The sequence below is a fragment of the Cotesia glomerata genome, linkage group LG9 (assembly GCF_020080835.1).
Source record: "Cotesia glomerata isolate CgM1 linkage group LG9, MPM_Cglom_v2.3, whole genome shotgun sequence".
Taxonomy (NCBI): Eukaryota; Metazoa; Arthropoda; class Insecta; order Hymenoptera; family Braconidae; genus Cotesia; species Cotesia glomerata.
The window spans coordinates 4,328,314-4,345,393 of NC_058166.1; the positions used below are offsets into that span (position 1 = coordinate 4,328,314).

Consider the following 17,080-nt stretch of genomic DNA (forward strand, 5'->3'; position numbering starts at 1 on the left):
CAATAGCTTTTTAGTACCTTTCGACGATGCATACTCTATATCATTAGTTAGTTTGAAACAATGAACTCGTCGCCTGAGTGTGGATCTTGGCACTCCAAAAGTTTCGGATGCCATCGTATATCCCATTTCTTGGTTGACTACAGAGTCAACAGCTTTCGCCATTGCCAGTTCTTCCCATGGCATACGAGTATCTTTATTTACATACTTACGCACCATCTCAAATTAATTTTTTAATGACAGAATAAATAAAAAACTCCAAATATTAAAGTTATTATTACTATCAAGTTATTGCCGCCACCTCCGAATGAAATCACATGATTCACATCTCAATACTTTTTTTCAACGTTCACAGCGCCACTTGGTGAAATCGTTAACTATCACTATGCCTACTGTCGGTATACTGAATAAAATGCGGCAAATTCAAATTTAAATTCAAATCAGTCGAAATTTTGCAAAACATCAAAAAAAATTTTTTTTTTTTTTTGGGGCACGACGGCCCCCCTCCCCATAAAAAGGATAAAAAAAATTTTTTTTTATAATTTTTTGGGGAGGGGGCCGTCGTGCCCCAAAAAAAAAAAAAAATTTTTTTTTGATTTTTTGCAAAATTTTGACTGATTCTTCCGAAGTAGATAGAAAATAAATGAATTTGATGGTTAAAAGCCACAAATGGAAAAAAAGCTTAAGGGGGCCGTCGTGCCCCGGGCTCCCCTATATCATTATTTGGGTATTTTTAAATACACATTTAATTTCTTTAATAATTTTCCATATGTGCATTTTTTTACTCTTTTACAACCGTCATTCCTTTGTAAAAATTAAAATGATTTTTAGGTATATTAATTTTGCTTATGTATAGAAAAAAAAAACAATAAATTGCATTCCGCGGATTTGAACCGGGGTTGATAAATCTCAAATTCTAATGATCAACCAACTTTGCTATAACTGATCTTATATGTCAGAGTCATGTTTCAATATTAAAGCTGCCATTTGACGAGATCCGCGAGTAACCTTGATCAATGTTTATTGGCATAATAATTAATTTTTTATCATTTATCATTGATAGTTATTTATTTATTAACTTGACAATATTGAACTATAATAGATTATTGCTAATAATTTTAGTCTACATTATATACATCCTCAATCGCATACCAATGCTACCACGGAACAAAAATAACTACTTTGGTTATTTTTTCGCTAAATGACCTGCTGAAAATCGTCAAATATTTATTTTATCAGTAAATTCTCTTTCCTAAGTTATCAACCCCCAAATTTGGCCTTCTTATATGGTAAGAGCAGCAGACTGGCGTAGCGCCCTTGAGAGCGAGCGAACAACAATATAGTTAAATGATTTCAGGTAGGCAAAAGTTGAAAATGACTAAGTACTATATCAAAATTCAGTATAATTATTGGAGTTGTAAGTGTACATGAGCACAAAGTACTACACCTTTTAACTCGGTAGTCAGTTCAGTTGTAACCTCCAACACAGACGTTGAGTAAGTGGTTTTATTCACATTTCTTGGACTTCTTCGCACGCATTGTGTTAAAATTAAAACAACTTTTAAAAAATTGATAAGTGATATTAATAATAAAAGTGCCGGCATAATGTTTTTTAATAAGAAAAATCCAAATTTATTGACCCTACCAATTACAGACATTACGGAGATTAACCTAAAAGTTGCAAGGTATCTTTTGGAGAGGAGAGCAATTAGCGTTGACACTCTCGCAGACGACGAGCATTTACCAGTGAGTCATCCAACGCTTCTACACATCGCAATATGGAACGCGGATGAAAAATTGTTCCATTACTTGATGGACAAAGGTGCGAGCATCCATAAGAGTTTCGAAGTCTACGGAAGTGCCCTTCATCTCGCAGTATACAAGGCGACTTGGAACCTGCGGATTATTGATTGGTTGATCCAAGTAGGGGCCCCGATCAACGCACGTGAGTTCTCAAGGCAATGGACTCCATTACATGTTGCGTGTTGTTTAGGAAGAGATGACATAGTCATGCTACTTCTAGCACGTGGGGCTGATATCAATTCAACCATCAGCAGTGGAATCCAGGTACGATTACCTTCTGGGGACACACCTCTCCACGTGGCCATTGAATTCAACCAGGAGAGGATAGTGGAACTTCTTTGCCGGTGCAAGGCGGACGTCAACTTCGCTTCGGTGTACCGGGGAACTCCTCTTCCTTTTGCGGTAGCAATCGGAAATTTCAAGATCGTGCAATTGTTAATAAACTACGGCGCGAATATTGACTACGTTTCCACGATCCAAGAAAGTGCTGGAACAAGTTTAATTTTAGGTGCAGAAGGAGATTTTCCGTTGACTGCATTGCATGTGGCTGTTAAATTACAGAATAAAGAAATGGTGGAAATTCTGTTAATTAATGGAGCAGCCTGTGACATGTCAGTCGGAACACTTGGAACTCCTCTCTACTGTGCTGTTGAGGGTATCGACAGTAAAATAGTGCACCATCTCTTGAATGCTGGAGCCGGCACTAAAATTCTGCGCAGAGAGAAGTTGGCGATTCAAAAATTGATTCGCCAAAACCATCCGGGTATCACTTTATTAAGCACGGATATCTCTTCGTTTATTCATTTAACCCGGTTAAGAAGATATTTTAACCCTGTAATTCAATCATAAGTGAATAATTTTAAGATACTTTTTATAGTTTTATGACTGATTTAGATATAGAATATCATGAAAAACTTTGTGTTGTTAGATTACTTTAATTATTAAAATTATTTTCATTGTTATTTATGTTTAATATCGAAAGCTTTTTTATATTTATTGATTTTAATATTTGTACAGAGTTTTATGTTAAATAAATCATTGTGATTTTAAATAAAAAGTTATTGTTAATACTCAGGAATTTAATGTAAAAAAGTATACTTATTAGGTACTTGTGATAAATAAGTTAATAATTCAATAAATATTGTCAAACAAATATAAAGAAGCGGTTCAGGTGTTGTAAGACTATTTTTTACATGGTTGTTGTAAACAATATATATTTTACGTATATGAATTTTACAATAAAATAATTTATTATTAAAACTATAAAGATAATTTTCTATTTCAATTATTATCCTATATTCCTTTAATATTTTTTTAAATTTAAGTAATTGAAATACTACTATATAATTTTTTCAAAATGATAATCAAATTATCAGACATCTGACATTTTTCGTATTTTTGTTATAAAAAACATTTTAAAAAATTTTTTGCGCTTGTAGTTTTTATTTTATAGATCTCTTATAAAAATAACAAAAAAAAAACATTTTTATTAATTTTAGTATAATTTTTTTAATACATTTGTAAAAGGTACGTTGATTTTTTATATTTTAATAGTTAATAAGATGATTGAAAATTTTATTTTTTTTTTTTTTAGTTACAGGAAATTTTAATTTATCATTTTTTAACTTTTTGGTCGATTTTTAATTTTTGCTTCAGCCGATAGATGCGTCATTCAATTTCAAAGTCATTTTTTTTTTTTTTTTTTTCAATTTATTTATTTAAGGTCGCCTTGCAACTACAACGTTTGGTCTAATGTAGTATTCTTTTGTATCTCTGCTAGTTCAAGATCTATGTGTGCGTTTGGAGACTTCCATGGGGGAGAGACACCTTGTCTTCAAGGGAGGAAACTGGAGACTATTATGTTAAGATTATCTAGCTCGTCTGAGTATCTGACTCTTGGGGGCTTAAGAGACTTGCTTTTGAGTCTATACTCGAGATCTGTTACTGGCTTTTTTTCTGTGTATCCGAAGGCTGGGTCGCCTGTTTGTGCTTGTGCTCTGGTCATAAAATTTAATAAGATTTCTTTTCTTCTTAAGTATAGTAGTATTTCTTCTGCTTCCGCTAGGGTGCTATTGATCTTGTAATTGGTCAACAACTATATACATAAAAATGAAGTCATTTTCATAAATATAATTTTTAAAAAATTTATTTAGATACAAAAACATCAATGACTTCCAGATAAAAATTTTTTTTTGATTTTTTATAAAAAAAAAATTATCAATATGGTTGACTCTAAAGGCCATCCCTGAAACTTCCCGTTAATTCCATATCTAAGCGCTTAAAATTGCATTTATGACGTTTTTGAGCTCTTCATTTTGGCCCCAAATATTTTTTGATATCGAAAATTTTAGGTGGCCTATTTCCCCCCCCCCTTCCCCCAATATTTTGGTAACGTAAATTGTCATCGGAGAGAGGGCTGCAATTGTGTCAGGAATTTATTTTTTTTAAACATTATTTTTTTTTTTTTTTAATTCGATGTTAAAAATCAATAAGGTTTGATTTTATTTATGGGTACTTTTCATTGTAAATAAATTACTTTTTTGAACAAAATGCCTTAATTTTTTTAATTTTTTAGTTTCAAGAGTTTTAAAACAAGAAATTCATGAGTCAAGATATTATTTTTACAGGGTTTGTTGTTTTATTTAAACTTATAGAGTGTACATCGTGAAAATTTACAACTTTCAGCTATGAAAATCCTTTGCACAGTAATTATTGAATAATAGTCTTAATATGGGTAGTTTGTACTCACAAAACTTAGATTCTTTAACTGCTCATTATCCCTTGTACTTGTCATTTGCATTTGGTACTATTCTATGTAATGAATGTAATAGGTTATTGTTATTTTACTTGTAAAAACGTCACACAATGCTTTACAACCTATTTCATTGTAAATATTTGTTACTAAATTACTTCACAACGATCATTTGGGCCATTAAGCGGCATTTAAACGAGACAGACATTTTAGGCGCCGAGGCGCCAGATATACAATGAGCAATTAGTTACGATTCATCTGATTTATGACGGGACTTTTAAATTCATTGCTTATGAATTACAGTAAGTTTTTGAAAACTTTTCTGCCAGACAGTCTTATCTCTTGTCGTATAGTCTTGCGGTGTTGTCAAGTGTATACCGGTAATTCAGAGTGCTATATTTTTTATTAGTCAATTAAATGTTAATAATTATTTAATGAGTAAATTTTTCGGAAATTTCCTCAAAAATGTTATTAATTAATTTAAAAATTAATTTTAAGATGCATAACAAAAGTATTTCTACGTATTATTTTTTTATAGACATTCTTTACACTAGGAGGGTACTTGGATCTCCTTAAGGAACAGTCATCATCATCACCATCTTCAACCTCTTCATCGTCAGTGCCGTCGTCTCTGCCACCATCACTATCACCATCAACGTCCTCATCGGTGCCATTATCATTGCCACCATCACCATCACCATCAACGTCCTCGTCGGTGCCATCATCATTGTCACCATTACCATCACTATCAACTTCCTCGTCGGTGTCATTGTCATCATGTCTACCATCATTAAAATCAACGGTTCCGTCATCATCTGCGTCTCCGCCATCCCCGTCACCGGAGCCATCGATGCCTTTATCGTCGTCGTCACCAGCACCATCATCATCATCATCGGACACAGATTGCCGTCACCTTCGAAGAAACGGAGGAGAATAAACTAATTTTGTAAATATTTTATTGTTTAAATTATAGAAATAAGAATTTTTTATATATATTTTTTAATCTTTAGATTTTTTTAGTTTTTAACTTTGATTTTTATTATTATTATATTTATTTATGAGTTTTACTTGTATCCGTTATCAGGTTTTTACAAGGCTGATATCCCCACTCTTTTTTTTAGGGAATCAACAATATCCCCACTTTATATATCCACTCTATATTGCGGCTGTAGACCGACTTGTGCCTTCTGTACCGTATTCATTCTGATCCTCACCACTCGGCTATTGGAACAGTAACATGGGAAAACCACAGAGAAAACCCATGTTAGTACAGTCGGAGCTGGGTTAATCTACAGTGATTGTAAGAAACTCTTCTTTATCGACCACTGGAGCATTAGGCCCCTCTTCTAGTATGCAGAGATCTCTCGCGCTAGCCAACGCCGACTAGAGTGGTCATCCGTTCAAGTTGTTGCTTAAATGGGTGATCGCCCAAGTCAGACGTGTGCCGCCCGGCTATCTCTACCACTTTCAGAGGTTGGCAACGTAATGCACATATTTTTATTTATAATCACTGAAAAATATTGGTGCGTGCCGGGATCAAACCCGGGTCCCACTCTTTCGAAAAGTGGGCACCGAGCCGACTAGGCTATTGACAACCTCTATTATTATTATTATTATTATTATTATTATTATTATTATTATTAATATTATATTTAATCGTTATTATTATTTGTAAATTTATGTTTTTATTAAATAAAAAGCTTTATTATTGTAAAAAATAGTAATTATAGAAATAATGATGTGATAAACAAATAAAATTTAAATAAGACTTAACTTAAGTTTAGTAATAAGTGTGACTGTATATTCAGATTACGAATAAAACAAAAAAATAAATTTAATTTCCTGTGTTTTTATTTTTTGAATAAACTTTAGAAAATTAGAAAATTTAATAAATATTTATTAACAGTTAATCAATGTTTATTAATAATTAAAAATATTTATTATTATTTATCAAATCGTTTATCAATCACAATATATTAACTGTCAATAAATATTTATTAAATGCAACTTTCTTCCCAAAAAAAAAAAAAAATTAATAAAAAGATGAAAAAAAAATTGCTTATACTCAATAAATTAATAAATAAATTTATCATCATAGCAAATTATCAGCCAAGTATTTGACCTTAATTTGCTCTATTCATTGAAAATAAAAAATTTTAAATGTGGGGCAAAATGGGTCACCTTCAGAAAGTGATTTATTATTAACTTAATTGATTAAAATTTGAGTTATTTAATCAAAAGATTCAATTTGAACATTCGACATAAAAAAAATCTTGCGAACTGGCTCAATCCAAAATATATATTTATTTTCTGTATCCGAGGAAACTTCTAGGTATTACAATGAGTTTGAACAATCCATTAAAATTACAGCGAACGAACAGATACATTTGTATGTATTTGTACAGTATCGTGTCGAACGAAAATGAGATTTTAGAGCCAGCGATCTATATTCTCTTATCCATTGAACGTGAAACAATTTTCATCCTCCTTCTTCAATTACGGCGAAGAAGCTGCTTGAGAGATCTTTTTAATGCGAGTGAATATTATCTATATTTATCTATGCGGTGTAGACTTCAGTTTTCCTTTTCCTTAACATAAATATTAAATTTCTTCCGATCAGAACAACCGGTTATAACATTTTTTTATATAAACGTTGGTGATAAATAGCCGTACGTGATTCAGCAGAACCATAAAAAAAATATGCTGTTTTAAAAATATTAATAAAATTTAAATTGACTATTTATTTCTATTTCATCTCTTTATTTATAAAAAATACAATCTTTTTTATTTTATAAAAAATTTTTCAAGCAATATAAATTATATTGTAAATATAAATAACATAAGCGACCTTTAAAATTTTAAAATACGTAATAAAGTTAAAAGAAGCTGAATATATAAAATAGAAGGAGCTGCCTGGAACAATGGCGAGCAGATTAATTTCATCGTCAAAGCCAGGATTATTACCAGGCTTTTATTCACGTAAACATCTTCAATTGGATTTATAATCTATTATTACGATTATAAAATGTATATTAACACGATTGTATATACATATGTACATACATATCAAAGCTAACTGACATCTGTTAGCAATATCTCATTCCAAAACAAAATACGCAGAGAGCTTTTCAGTGGTATTGGAAGAATGCCAAACCGCTGACTATCTCGATCTTCTAAAAGTCACGATACTTACAACTTACCTCATTTCTTCTACACCCACCACCTTCATCTATAGCTATCTTATTTTACTGGCACGAGGAACGTCCACCTAAGCCTGTTATAATTTTACTCAATGATTTATAACAACAGACAGTTTATTTATCGAGTTTTAAGATTTTTTTTTATACCGTTGGAGCGATTTCCAAATACAAATGTATCAAGACGGGTCAAAAAAAAAATCAGATTTAAGTTTAGAATTTTCATGACCTTTGACTTACTTTTGAATTTTTTGGCTTAGTTACGATCGATTGAAGACGAAAAAAAATTAAATACTTGATTTTGAATCAGAGTTGGCTTGATTTAAGACCAAAAGTCTAAATTAAGTCAGTATCACTTGGATTTCTTTCAAAGTTAGTTTTTTTTGAGACAAAAAGTCAAAATTAAGGCAATTAAAATTAATTTAAACAGTTCTGTGAATTATAAAACGACAAAAATTGATAGTCATATAAGAAATATAGTATAGAATCATTAATAATATGACAATGAACATTAAAAAAAAATAATAAATAAATAATCAAGTAATCGGCAATTTTTTACACGGAAAAAAGTAAACTGTGAAATTCATCTATTTTGTAATAGTAATCCCGGGAAAAAAAGTTTAAATCTGCTCTGATCAAATTTGATCTGAGCAGATCAGATTTGATCTAAATTTAGATCTAAGTAGATATGGACAGATCTAACTAATTTGATCTGCTTAGATCAAACCAGATCAAGTTTGATCAAAATAAAATTGAAAAGTAGATATGAATATATCTGTTCTGATTAAACTAGATCCACTTTAATTAATCCAGATCAAGTTTGATAAAAATGAAATTAAAAAGTAGATATGAACAGATCTAATCTGATCAAACTAGATCCAGTCAGATCAAATTAGACTAATCCAGATCAAGTTTGATCAAAATTAAATTAAAAATTAGATATAAATAGATCTGACTTGATCTATGCAGATCTAATTTAATCTGATTATTACGCGGGAAAAAAAGTTTAGATATGATCAGATCAAGTTAGATCAAATCAGATAAAGCTTGATGAATATATATGTAATCATAAAGGTGATATGGATAGATCTACTCTGATCAGAGCAGATCTACTTAGGTACGACTGTGCTCTAACTTTGATCACGTTTTTTTTTTTCATTTAATACAAATTATAACTGGATGTTATTGTTTCAATAGAAACTTTGAGTATTCTTCTTTATAATCACGTGCATGAAACCTGGTGTTAAGTAATTTATTTATTTGTAATTAATCATCAAAATTGTGGAAGATCAAGAATTTTCAATTTTCAAAAATTTATAACTCAGAAACTATCAACTTACGGCAAATTTTATAAAAGCAATTTTCATCTCAAAATTGCCTAAAATATTGAAAAAAAATATCCGATCTAAAAAAAAACAATTTCTCAAATAATTGTTTAAACAAATGGCGATAAACAATAGATGGCCCAGGATTTCGCAAAAATGACTGCGATATTCGGTTTCAGCGGGTCAAAATTCATAGAGTAATCATATTTTGTACATCGACCTCAAAATTTTACGAAAAGATAATACAGTGCCTACACTATTATCTGAAGAGTAACTCAGTCAGGTACTTCTAGTAGCTGAATGGTACGCTCTGGAACTGACATACAGGAGGACCCAGGTTCGAATCCCCAACATCGCAAATTGTTTTTCAACGATAATTCGACTTTAAATCACGGAAAATTGATACAAACTACATAATTTCTGACTTTCAAGTAGAAATAAAATAAATTTTACTATTATTTTTATTTTATAAACTTTTTTATAAATTGATTCTTTTTTAATCGAACCAGATCTGAACAGATCAGATTTGATCTAATCAGATCAAATTTGATCTGGACAGATCTGGCCAGAATGCAGATCTGATCAGATCTGACGAATTTGATCTGATTTGATCAGAGCAGATCTAAAATTTTTTTCCCGGGTACACAGATAATTGAATTTTTTTTTTCGATATTTGTCTATCTTTTACCATATAATATGACAGGGGACTGTACGCCAGGGGACTGTTTTTTAACTTCCCGCTAAGAAAATTGAAAATGTTCTTATTAACTTCTCGTTAAGAAAATTTTTAATTTTCTTAGCGGGAAGTTATTGGTTTCACCCCGTTTTTCGAAAATCGAGCTTTCAACGGATGGTGACGTTTTGAGGTCCTCGAATGTTTTCGCGATGATGTCCGTATGTGCGTGTGTGTGTGTGTGTGTGTGTGTGTGTGTGTGTGTGTCGATTGCCGCTAATTCGGTCAAAATCGGTTGATTCGTTCGAGAGATATCGTGCAGGAAAGAATACCCAAATAAATAATAGTTTAAAAAAACTAAAAACACGCTTTTTATAGAAAACCAAACTAAAAAATAGAAAATAAATTTTAATAAATTTAAATTAAGAATAGTGTTAAAAATTTCAATAAATATAAATTAATAATAGTGTAAATAAAAAAATGTATTTTATTTTAAAAAAAGCGTGGGGTGCTTTTTAAGATATCAAAATGATAATCACTCCACTCATATCTGTCAATAAAATATTTATAACTATTGACACCATGCACCCCACGCTTTTTTTAAAATAAAATACATTTTTTTATTTACACTATTATTAATTTATATTTATTGAAATTTTTAACACTATTCTTAATTTAAATTTATTAAAATTTATTTTCTATTTTTTAGTTTGGTTTTCTATAAAAAGCGTGTTTTTAGTTTTTTTAAACTATTATTTATTTTTTACTTTTTAGTTTGGTTTATTTATAAAAGCGTGATTTTTTAGTTTTTTTAAACTATTATTTGTTGATTATCAAAAATATTCAGGCGCGCAAATTACCCACGGAGAGTTACATACTGACAAACTGACATACAAGTGAAGCTAATATAAAGCGTGTAAAAAACCTACGGAGGAAAACACCTGGTTTCGAAATATAACTTCGGGATGGTCATCAGAGGATTCCGGGTTGATGTACGGGTTTATCTGTGCCATTCCCGATGAAAACCTACGGAAGAAAACACCTGGTTTCGAAATATAACTTCGGGATGGTCATCAGAGGATTCCGGGTTGATGTATGGGTTTATCTGTGCCATTCCCGATGAAAACCTACGGAGGAAAACACCTGGTTTCGAAATATAACTTCGGGATTGTCATCAGAGGATTCCGGGTTGATGTACGGGTTTATCTGTGCCATTCCCGATGAAAACCTACGGAGGAAAACACCTGGTTTCGAGATATAACTTCGGGATGGTCATCAGAGGATTCCGGGTTGATGTACGGGTTTATCTGTGCCATTCCCGATGAAAACCTACGGAGGAAAACACCTGGTTTCGAGATATAACTTCGGGATGGTCATCAGAGGATTCCGGGTTGATGTACGGGTTTATCTGTGCCATTCCCGATGAAAACCTACGGAAGAAAACACCTGGTTTCGAGATATAACTTCGGGATGGTCATCAGAGGATTCCGGGTTGATGTACAGGTTTATCTGTGCCATTCCCGATGACAACCTATGGAGGAAAACACCTGGTTTCGAGATATAACATCGGGGTGGTCACCAGAGGATTACGGGTTGATGTACGGATTTATCTGTGCCATTCCCGATGAAAACCTACGGAGGAAAACACCTGGTTTCGAGATATAACTTCGGGATGGTCATCAGAGGATTCCGGGTTGATGTACGGGTTTATCTGTGCCATTCCCGATGAAAATCTACGGAGAAAAACACCTGGTTTCGAGATATAACTTCGGGATCGTCATCAGAAGATTCCGGGTTGATGTACGGGTTTATCTGTGCCATTCCCGATGAAAACCTACGGAGGAAAACACCTGGTTTCGAAATATAACTTCGGGATGGTCATCAGAGGATTCCGGGTTGATGTACGGGTTTATCTGTGCCATTCCCGATGAAAACCTACGGAGGAAAACACCTGGTTTCGAGATATAACTTCGGGATGGTCATCAGAGGATGACTAGGAAGGTCATCACCTGGGTTCTAGGTTGATAATAATCAAAATTTAAATAATATCATTATGGTAGTCTCTTTATGCGAAGGAGAGTTACATACTGACAAACTGACAAACTGACAAACTGACAAACTGACAAACTGACAAACTGACAAACTGACATACAAGTGAAGCTAATAAAAAGCGTGTAAAAAGTGTTTTTTCGGAATTATTCCGAAATTTCTTGGTTAATCAATTCAAACTTAAAAATTCTTCATGAGGCTTAAAAAACTGCGCCGAATGCTGCCAATCGCAAGAAAATCGGTTTATTCATTCAAAAGTTATTGCGGTTTAAAAACTCAAAAAATAGTGTTTTATCAAACTTCTATTAGACTTTTGAGCTCGAAGAGCTTAAAAGCATGGAAAAGTTATCATCTCTTTGAGCTCGAAGAGCTCAAAACAACACATAAACTGTATTTTTGAGCTCGAAGAGCTCAAAAACGGCATAAGCGCAATTTTAAGCGTCCAGGTATGAAATTAGCGGGAAGTTGCAGAGTTGGCCTTCAAGGTCAACCGTTTTCCTAATTTTTTTTTCAAAATTTTCAAAAATATGACTTCTCAAGACACGAATTTTAAGCTTAGTCTCGTAAAGGGAAAATGAAGGGTTATATTTTTTTTTTAATTTTGAAATTAATTTAGTTGTTTTGTTTTTTTTACTATTTATGTATTATTGGCGGTTTTATGTGATGATATCTGAAAAAATACCATACATTACGATAATTAGCAATTAAAGTCAAAATTTGAATTTCTCGGGTTAATTGTATTTATAACATATAAAAATTATTATTTATTTATGTATTATTTATAAAAATAATAACTAATATTACTCTAGTGTGACAAAAAAAAATTAAATAAAAAACAAATTTTTATTGATATAATCTAGAAATAAATAATTAATTCATATAATTAGCACATTAGGATACTATCAGTTATTATTTTTGACATTAAAATTTCGGTAGGAAATCGCCAATGATACATAAATAGTAAAGAAAAAAAATTAATTTCAAAATTAAAAGAAAATTATAACCCTTCATTTTCCCTTTACAAGACTACGGTCAAAATTCGTGTCTTGGGAAGTGATATTTTGAAAATTTTGAAAAAAAAATCGAAGGTCACAAACAATCTCAAAATCACTGTTTTAAGTTTAAAATAAAAAAAAAGAAACAATCAAATGCTTCATGAATAATTTTTTGCATGAATTTATTAAAAAATTCGTTAAAAAACACGAAAAAAAAAAGACCCAAATCGGACTATTTTTCACTAAGTTATAGCTATTGGAAAAAAAAATCCCCAAAATCTTACAAAATTCATATCTCCCGATTGGGTGGATGAAAAAATTTGAAAAAATTCATAAAAACCTTTTTCAAGGGGTACAAAAAAGTGTCCAAATTTCAGCGAAATCGGAGATGCAAAATCCATTGGTAGAACGAGTTGGTTTGGAATGCCCCAAATGTTTTCTATTCATATTTGTGATATATATAGATTTATTTCGTCAGGTTGTAGTTAGATATTTTTTATTTTCAAATCTTTTTAGTTGCTCTGAATAATTATGGCTGGAACAAAAAAAAATCCTCAAAAGTTCATATAACCCTCCGCCTAAGAAATTCATATTGTGAGATAATCCAGAACGAATTTGGAACATTAGCAGAACTTTTTTTGATTAACATTTCATGAAATTTTTGTGAACTTTTTAAAAACAGCATTAGAAAATTATTTGCCACTTTGTTGACGAATCAATTTAACATTTCCTTTGAAGATGTAAATTATAAAATGAATTGTAAAATATTTTACACCAAAAAAAAATAATTTGAATCAATAGAAGGATTCATGAACAAAAGAAATAGTTTTGAAGAGTCCATTGTCATGAATAAAGATAAAAAATTCTTAATCAAGTAAAATTTACTTGAACCAAAAAAATTTCGTAGTTTGATAATTTTTCTACTGAAATTAACGATAAAAAGTTCTTCAAAATTATTTTCTTGATTCGAGTTAATTTTTTTTTCTGTGTACAAAAATGTTTTTGGACTATAAAAAATTGTTTGAAATATTGAGATGTTTAGTGGAAAATATGGTTAACTTTTTTATGCTGTAAAACTTTTTAAGTATTTGTATAAATGAACATTCAAAGCTTAAATTTAAAAAATGTTATTTCGGAATGCAATTTTTCTAGTTTCCCGAGTCGAAAAATAACTACGGTTTTAGGTCTCAAATATGAGTTTAAGTCTCATTCATGTATCAAATAGTAATTATTTTTCGGAAAAGTCTCAAGAAGACCTCAAACACTTCGGTCTACGAGTAAAGTCTCATTTTGATCTCAATCCAAATATTATGAAGTAAGAAGTAAATGAGATATATAATGCGGAACTTGGAAATATTTCCACATTAATACTTAGAAAAATTTTCTCTTTTGATAGAAGGTATAATTTGGAACTTAGAAATATTTTCTTATAACGATGTTAAAATGTGTATAAAAGTACGGTATTATTTATGTTGAATTTTATTATTTATGGTCTTATTTATGTCGAATTTTATTATTATATATTTTTAGTTTACTTGAAATATTATATTTTATGCTTTCTCTAGTTCTTACTTGAGACAGAGTAAGCGACAAATCTCTAATGTGTAAACGAATTATTTCATAAATTTATCTGGTGATCCATACTTGAAATCGCATGACTTAATGACAGAAAGTATTATTCATTTTTTTCTTAATAAAAAAATCAAAAAAGCTGACAAATCAAAAATATATTTTCATAAATAATGAATTTTCATAAGTAATAAACACAATGTTTAAATATTGGAACAATTTTTTCCGAAAACCGTACACTTAAAAATTTTATACCCTTGAAAAGAACTAAAATACAAAGAAATCCTTTCAACTTTTACGACTCTAATACTTAAAAGAGCTATAAAAATTTTATTTGTCTACACTATTTTATTTGTCTACAACAATGTATACATACCAAGTAAAATCGAGCATAGTTAAACAATCTCAAGAATATCCCGGTTAGTACTTTTTAGGCTTTCATATTGAGCACTTCTCATATTCTATAAAGTGAAAAGTTCAAATAAACTAATTGTGATCAGTTTGTTATTTTTAACTTTATTGTTGATTTCTTTGACTAAAGTGAAAAATTTTTGTAAAAATGTCTGGAATATATGCGCTTATTTTTTGGACCAAATCAAAACAATTACAGACAATTAAAACTTCAAACACACCTGTCCATTCACGATATGAAAACGCTAGTGTAAAGTTAAAGTGGAAAAATGAACGATAAAAATTATTTGAAGTGTTAGATTCTAAAATTTTGAAAATAAGTGGTAAGTAACTATATAAATGTAAATTTGGATGGTACAAAACCAAACTATTTTTGAATTAAAATGAATTATAATAATGTTATTCCAGATGATAAAGATCTGCTAGACAAGATTTCTGTTGATGAAAATACTGGTCGCGGATTTATAGGATCAGAAGTGATAATGATGATTATGATGAAGATGAAAATGATAATAATGAAACTGGCGATAATAATGATGAAAATTATCTCAAAAACTCTTCAATTGATTCAAATCAGTTATTAAATTAAATTAATTAGTATTCATTCTAGTATGTATTGGTATCGATTGATTATTAATAAATAAAATTTTTTTCAATTGAATTAAATTCGAACTTTTCATTTTATAAATGTAAGTCTAATTTAAATAAAATAAAACTATGAATTATATACATATAATACACGATTTTTCAGTCTGACCAAAAATGAGATTTGTCTCAGGTATACGTCGATAAAATTAAGACACGTGTGTGAGACATGCCTCTATCGATATCTACAGTCATATGTTGAGGCCGTATATGGAACATGTCTCACTTTGGGCCCCGGAGTAAGAAAATTAGGTGTATTAGTTTCTACTGTTAGCACCAGTGCAACTGGCCAGGAGTCGGCGAATCGCTAGGTCCCTAATCCTTACACTCTAAGTCTTCTATTGCTTTTTCTCTGCTGCTTCGTCTCGTTGACGACACCTTCGTACTGCTTCGCCTCCTTGGCGACACCGTTCACACGACGGCTATGTGGATCTTTGATTTGCCTCTTTAGCAACACCGTTCTTACGACGGCTGTAAATGTCTTCGACGATGATGATACTGTGCAACTCAATAGCTCATGTATTACTGAATGCTGTCCGGAGTTCTTGGCCCCGTTTATATAGGCATATTTTCCCGCCCCGCTCCCGCGCGTCAGCGTCGCTAGCGGAAAGTTACTTCGCGCCTTCCGTTTTGATGCGCGCGTCTTTCGTTTCGGTGCGCGCACATTGCAGCGACTATCCCTACTCTCGCGTGTGTACACTTGTATATTTTTTTTGACTGATTCTCAAAATTTTATTATTTTAATACATTTCTTATTAGTAATAATTATAATTATTAATTATTATTATAATTTACAATTATTATTTATAATCATTATTTCTTATTTTAAAACAAGTGGTTACACGAATTGATTTCTTATTACAACATAGCTAATTTTTATGGAGAGAAATTTTATCTTTCAGTAAATTCACTGTACAGTGTTTGTTCTTATTAGAAAAAAGTGGGACACGACGGCCTCGTTAAGCCGGTTATTTCATTTTGTAATTTTACAGAAAATTAAAAGAAAAAAGTTTTTTCTTTCTGGGGTACGACACCCCCCCCCCCCAAAAAAACACGAAAAAATTTTTTTTTTACTTTCTGCTAAGAAAATTGAAAATTTTCAAAAATCAGGAATTTATTGGTTTTACCCCGTTTTGCAAAAATCGAATTCTCATTAGATCTCGACGTTTTGAGGCCCTAGGAAGCTTCCTTGACTACCCTGTGTGTATGTATGCGACCCTGTTATAGTTTGTAAACGGCTTGACCGATTTCATAGCGGTTGGCGCCATTCAAAAGGACTTGGCCAAACTCAAATTTTTAATACAATTTGGACCGATTTAGACCAGAAGATTTTAAGAAATCGCAAAAAAAAACTACGAAAAAAAAATTTTAAAAATATAACGCAGTGAATAACAAAAATTTGTAATTTGACAATATTTATTCGAAATTTATAAAAAAAAAAATTAACAAAATATTTGGTAAAAAAAAAAATATTAATCACAAATACAAAAAATTAAATTTACGTTTCTATTTAACTATTGGAGAATGTTTTTTTTTTATCAAAATCTAACTTAATAGAATAAATGACAACAGTATTAATAAAATATAAAACAATTTTATTATATTAGAACAGCATCGAATGATTGAGGGGATGGTCCAAACCAATTTGAATTTAGACCAGCAGT

General features: G+C 30.9%; 1 protein-coding gene across 1 annotated transcript; it reads left to right on the plus strand.

Moving 5' to 3' along the window:
- Positions 1–382: 382 nt before the first annotated feature.
- Positions 383–5,489, plus strand: LOC123271731 (ankyrin-1-like). The gene is made up of 3 exons (XM_044738127.1): positions 383–395; positions 1,652–2,634; positions 5,130–5,489. Exons 1-3 carry the CDS (start codon positions 383–385, stop codon positions 5,487–5,489), a joined length of 1,356 nt encoding a protein of 451 aa, XP_044594062.1.
- The last annotated feature ends 11,591 nt before the right edge of the window (positions 5,490–17,080 follow it).

Bases quoted from the DNA above. Each gene is read 5' to 3' on its own strand.
- LOC123271731 (XM_044738127.1), top strand. The intron at 2,635-5,129 runs GTAATTCAATCA...GATCTCCTTAAG, and splicing joins TAAGAAGATATTTTAACCCT to GAACAGTCATCATCATCACC.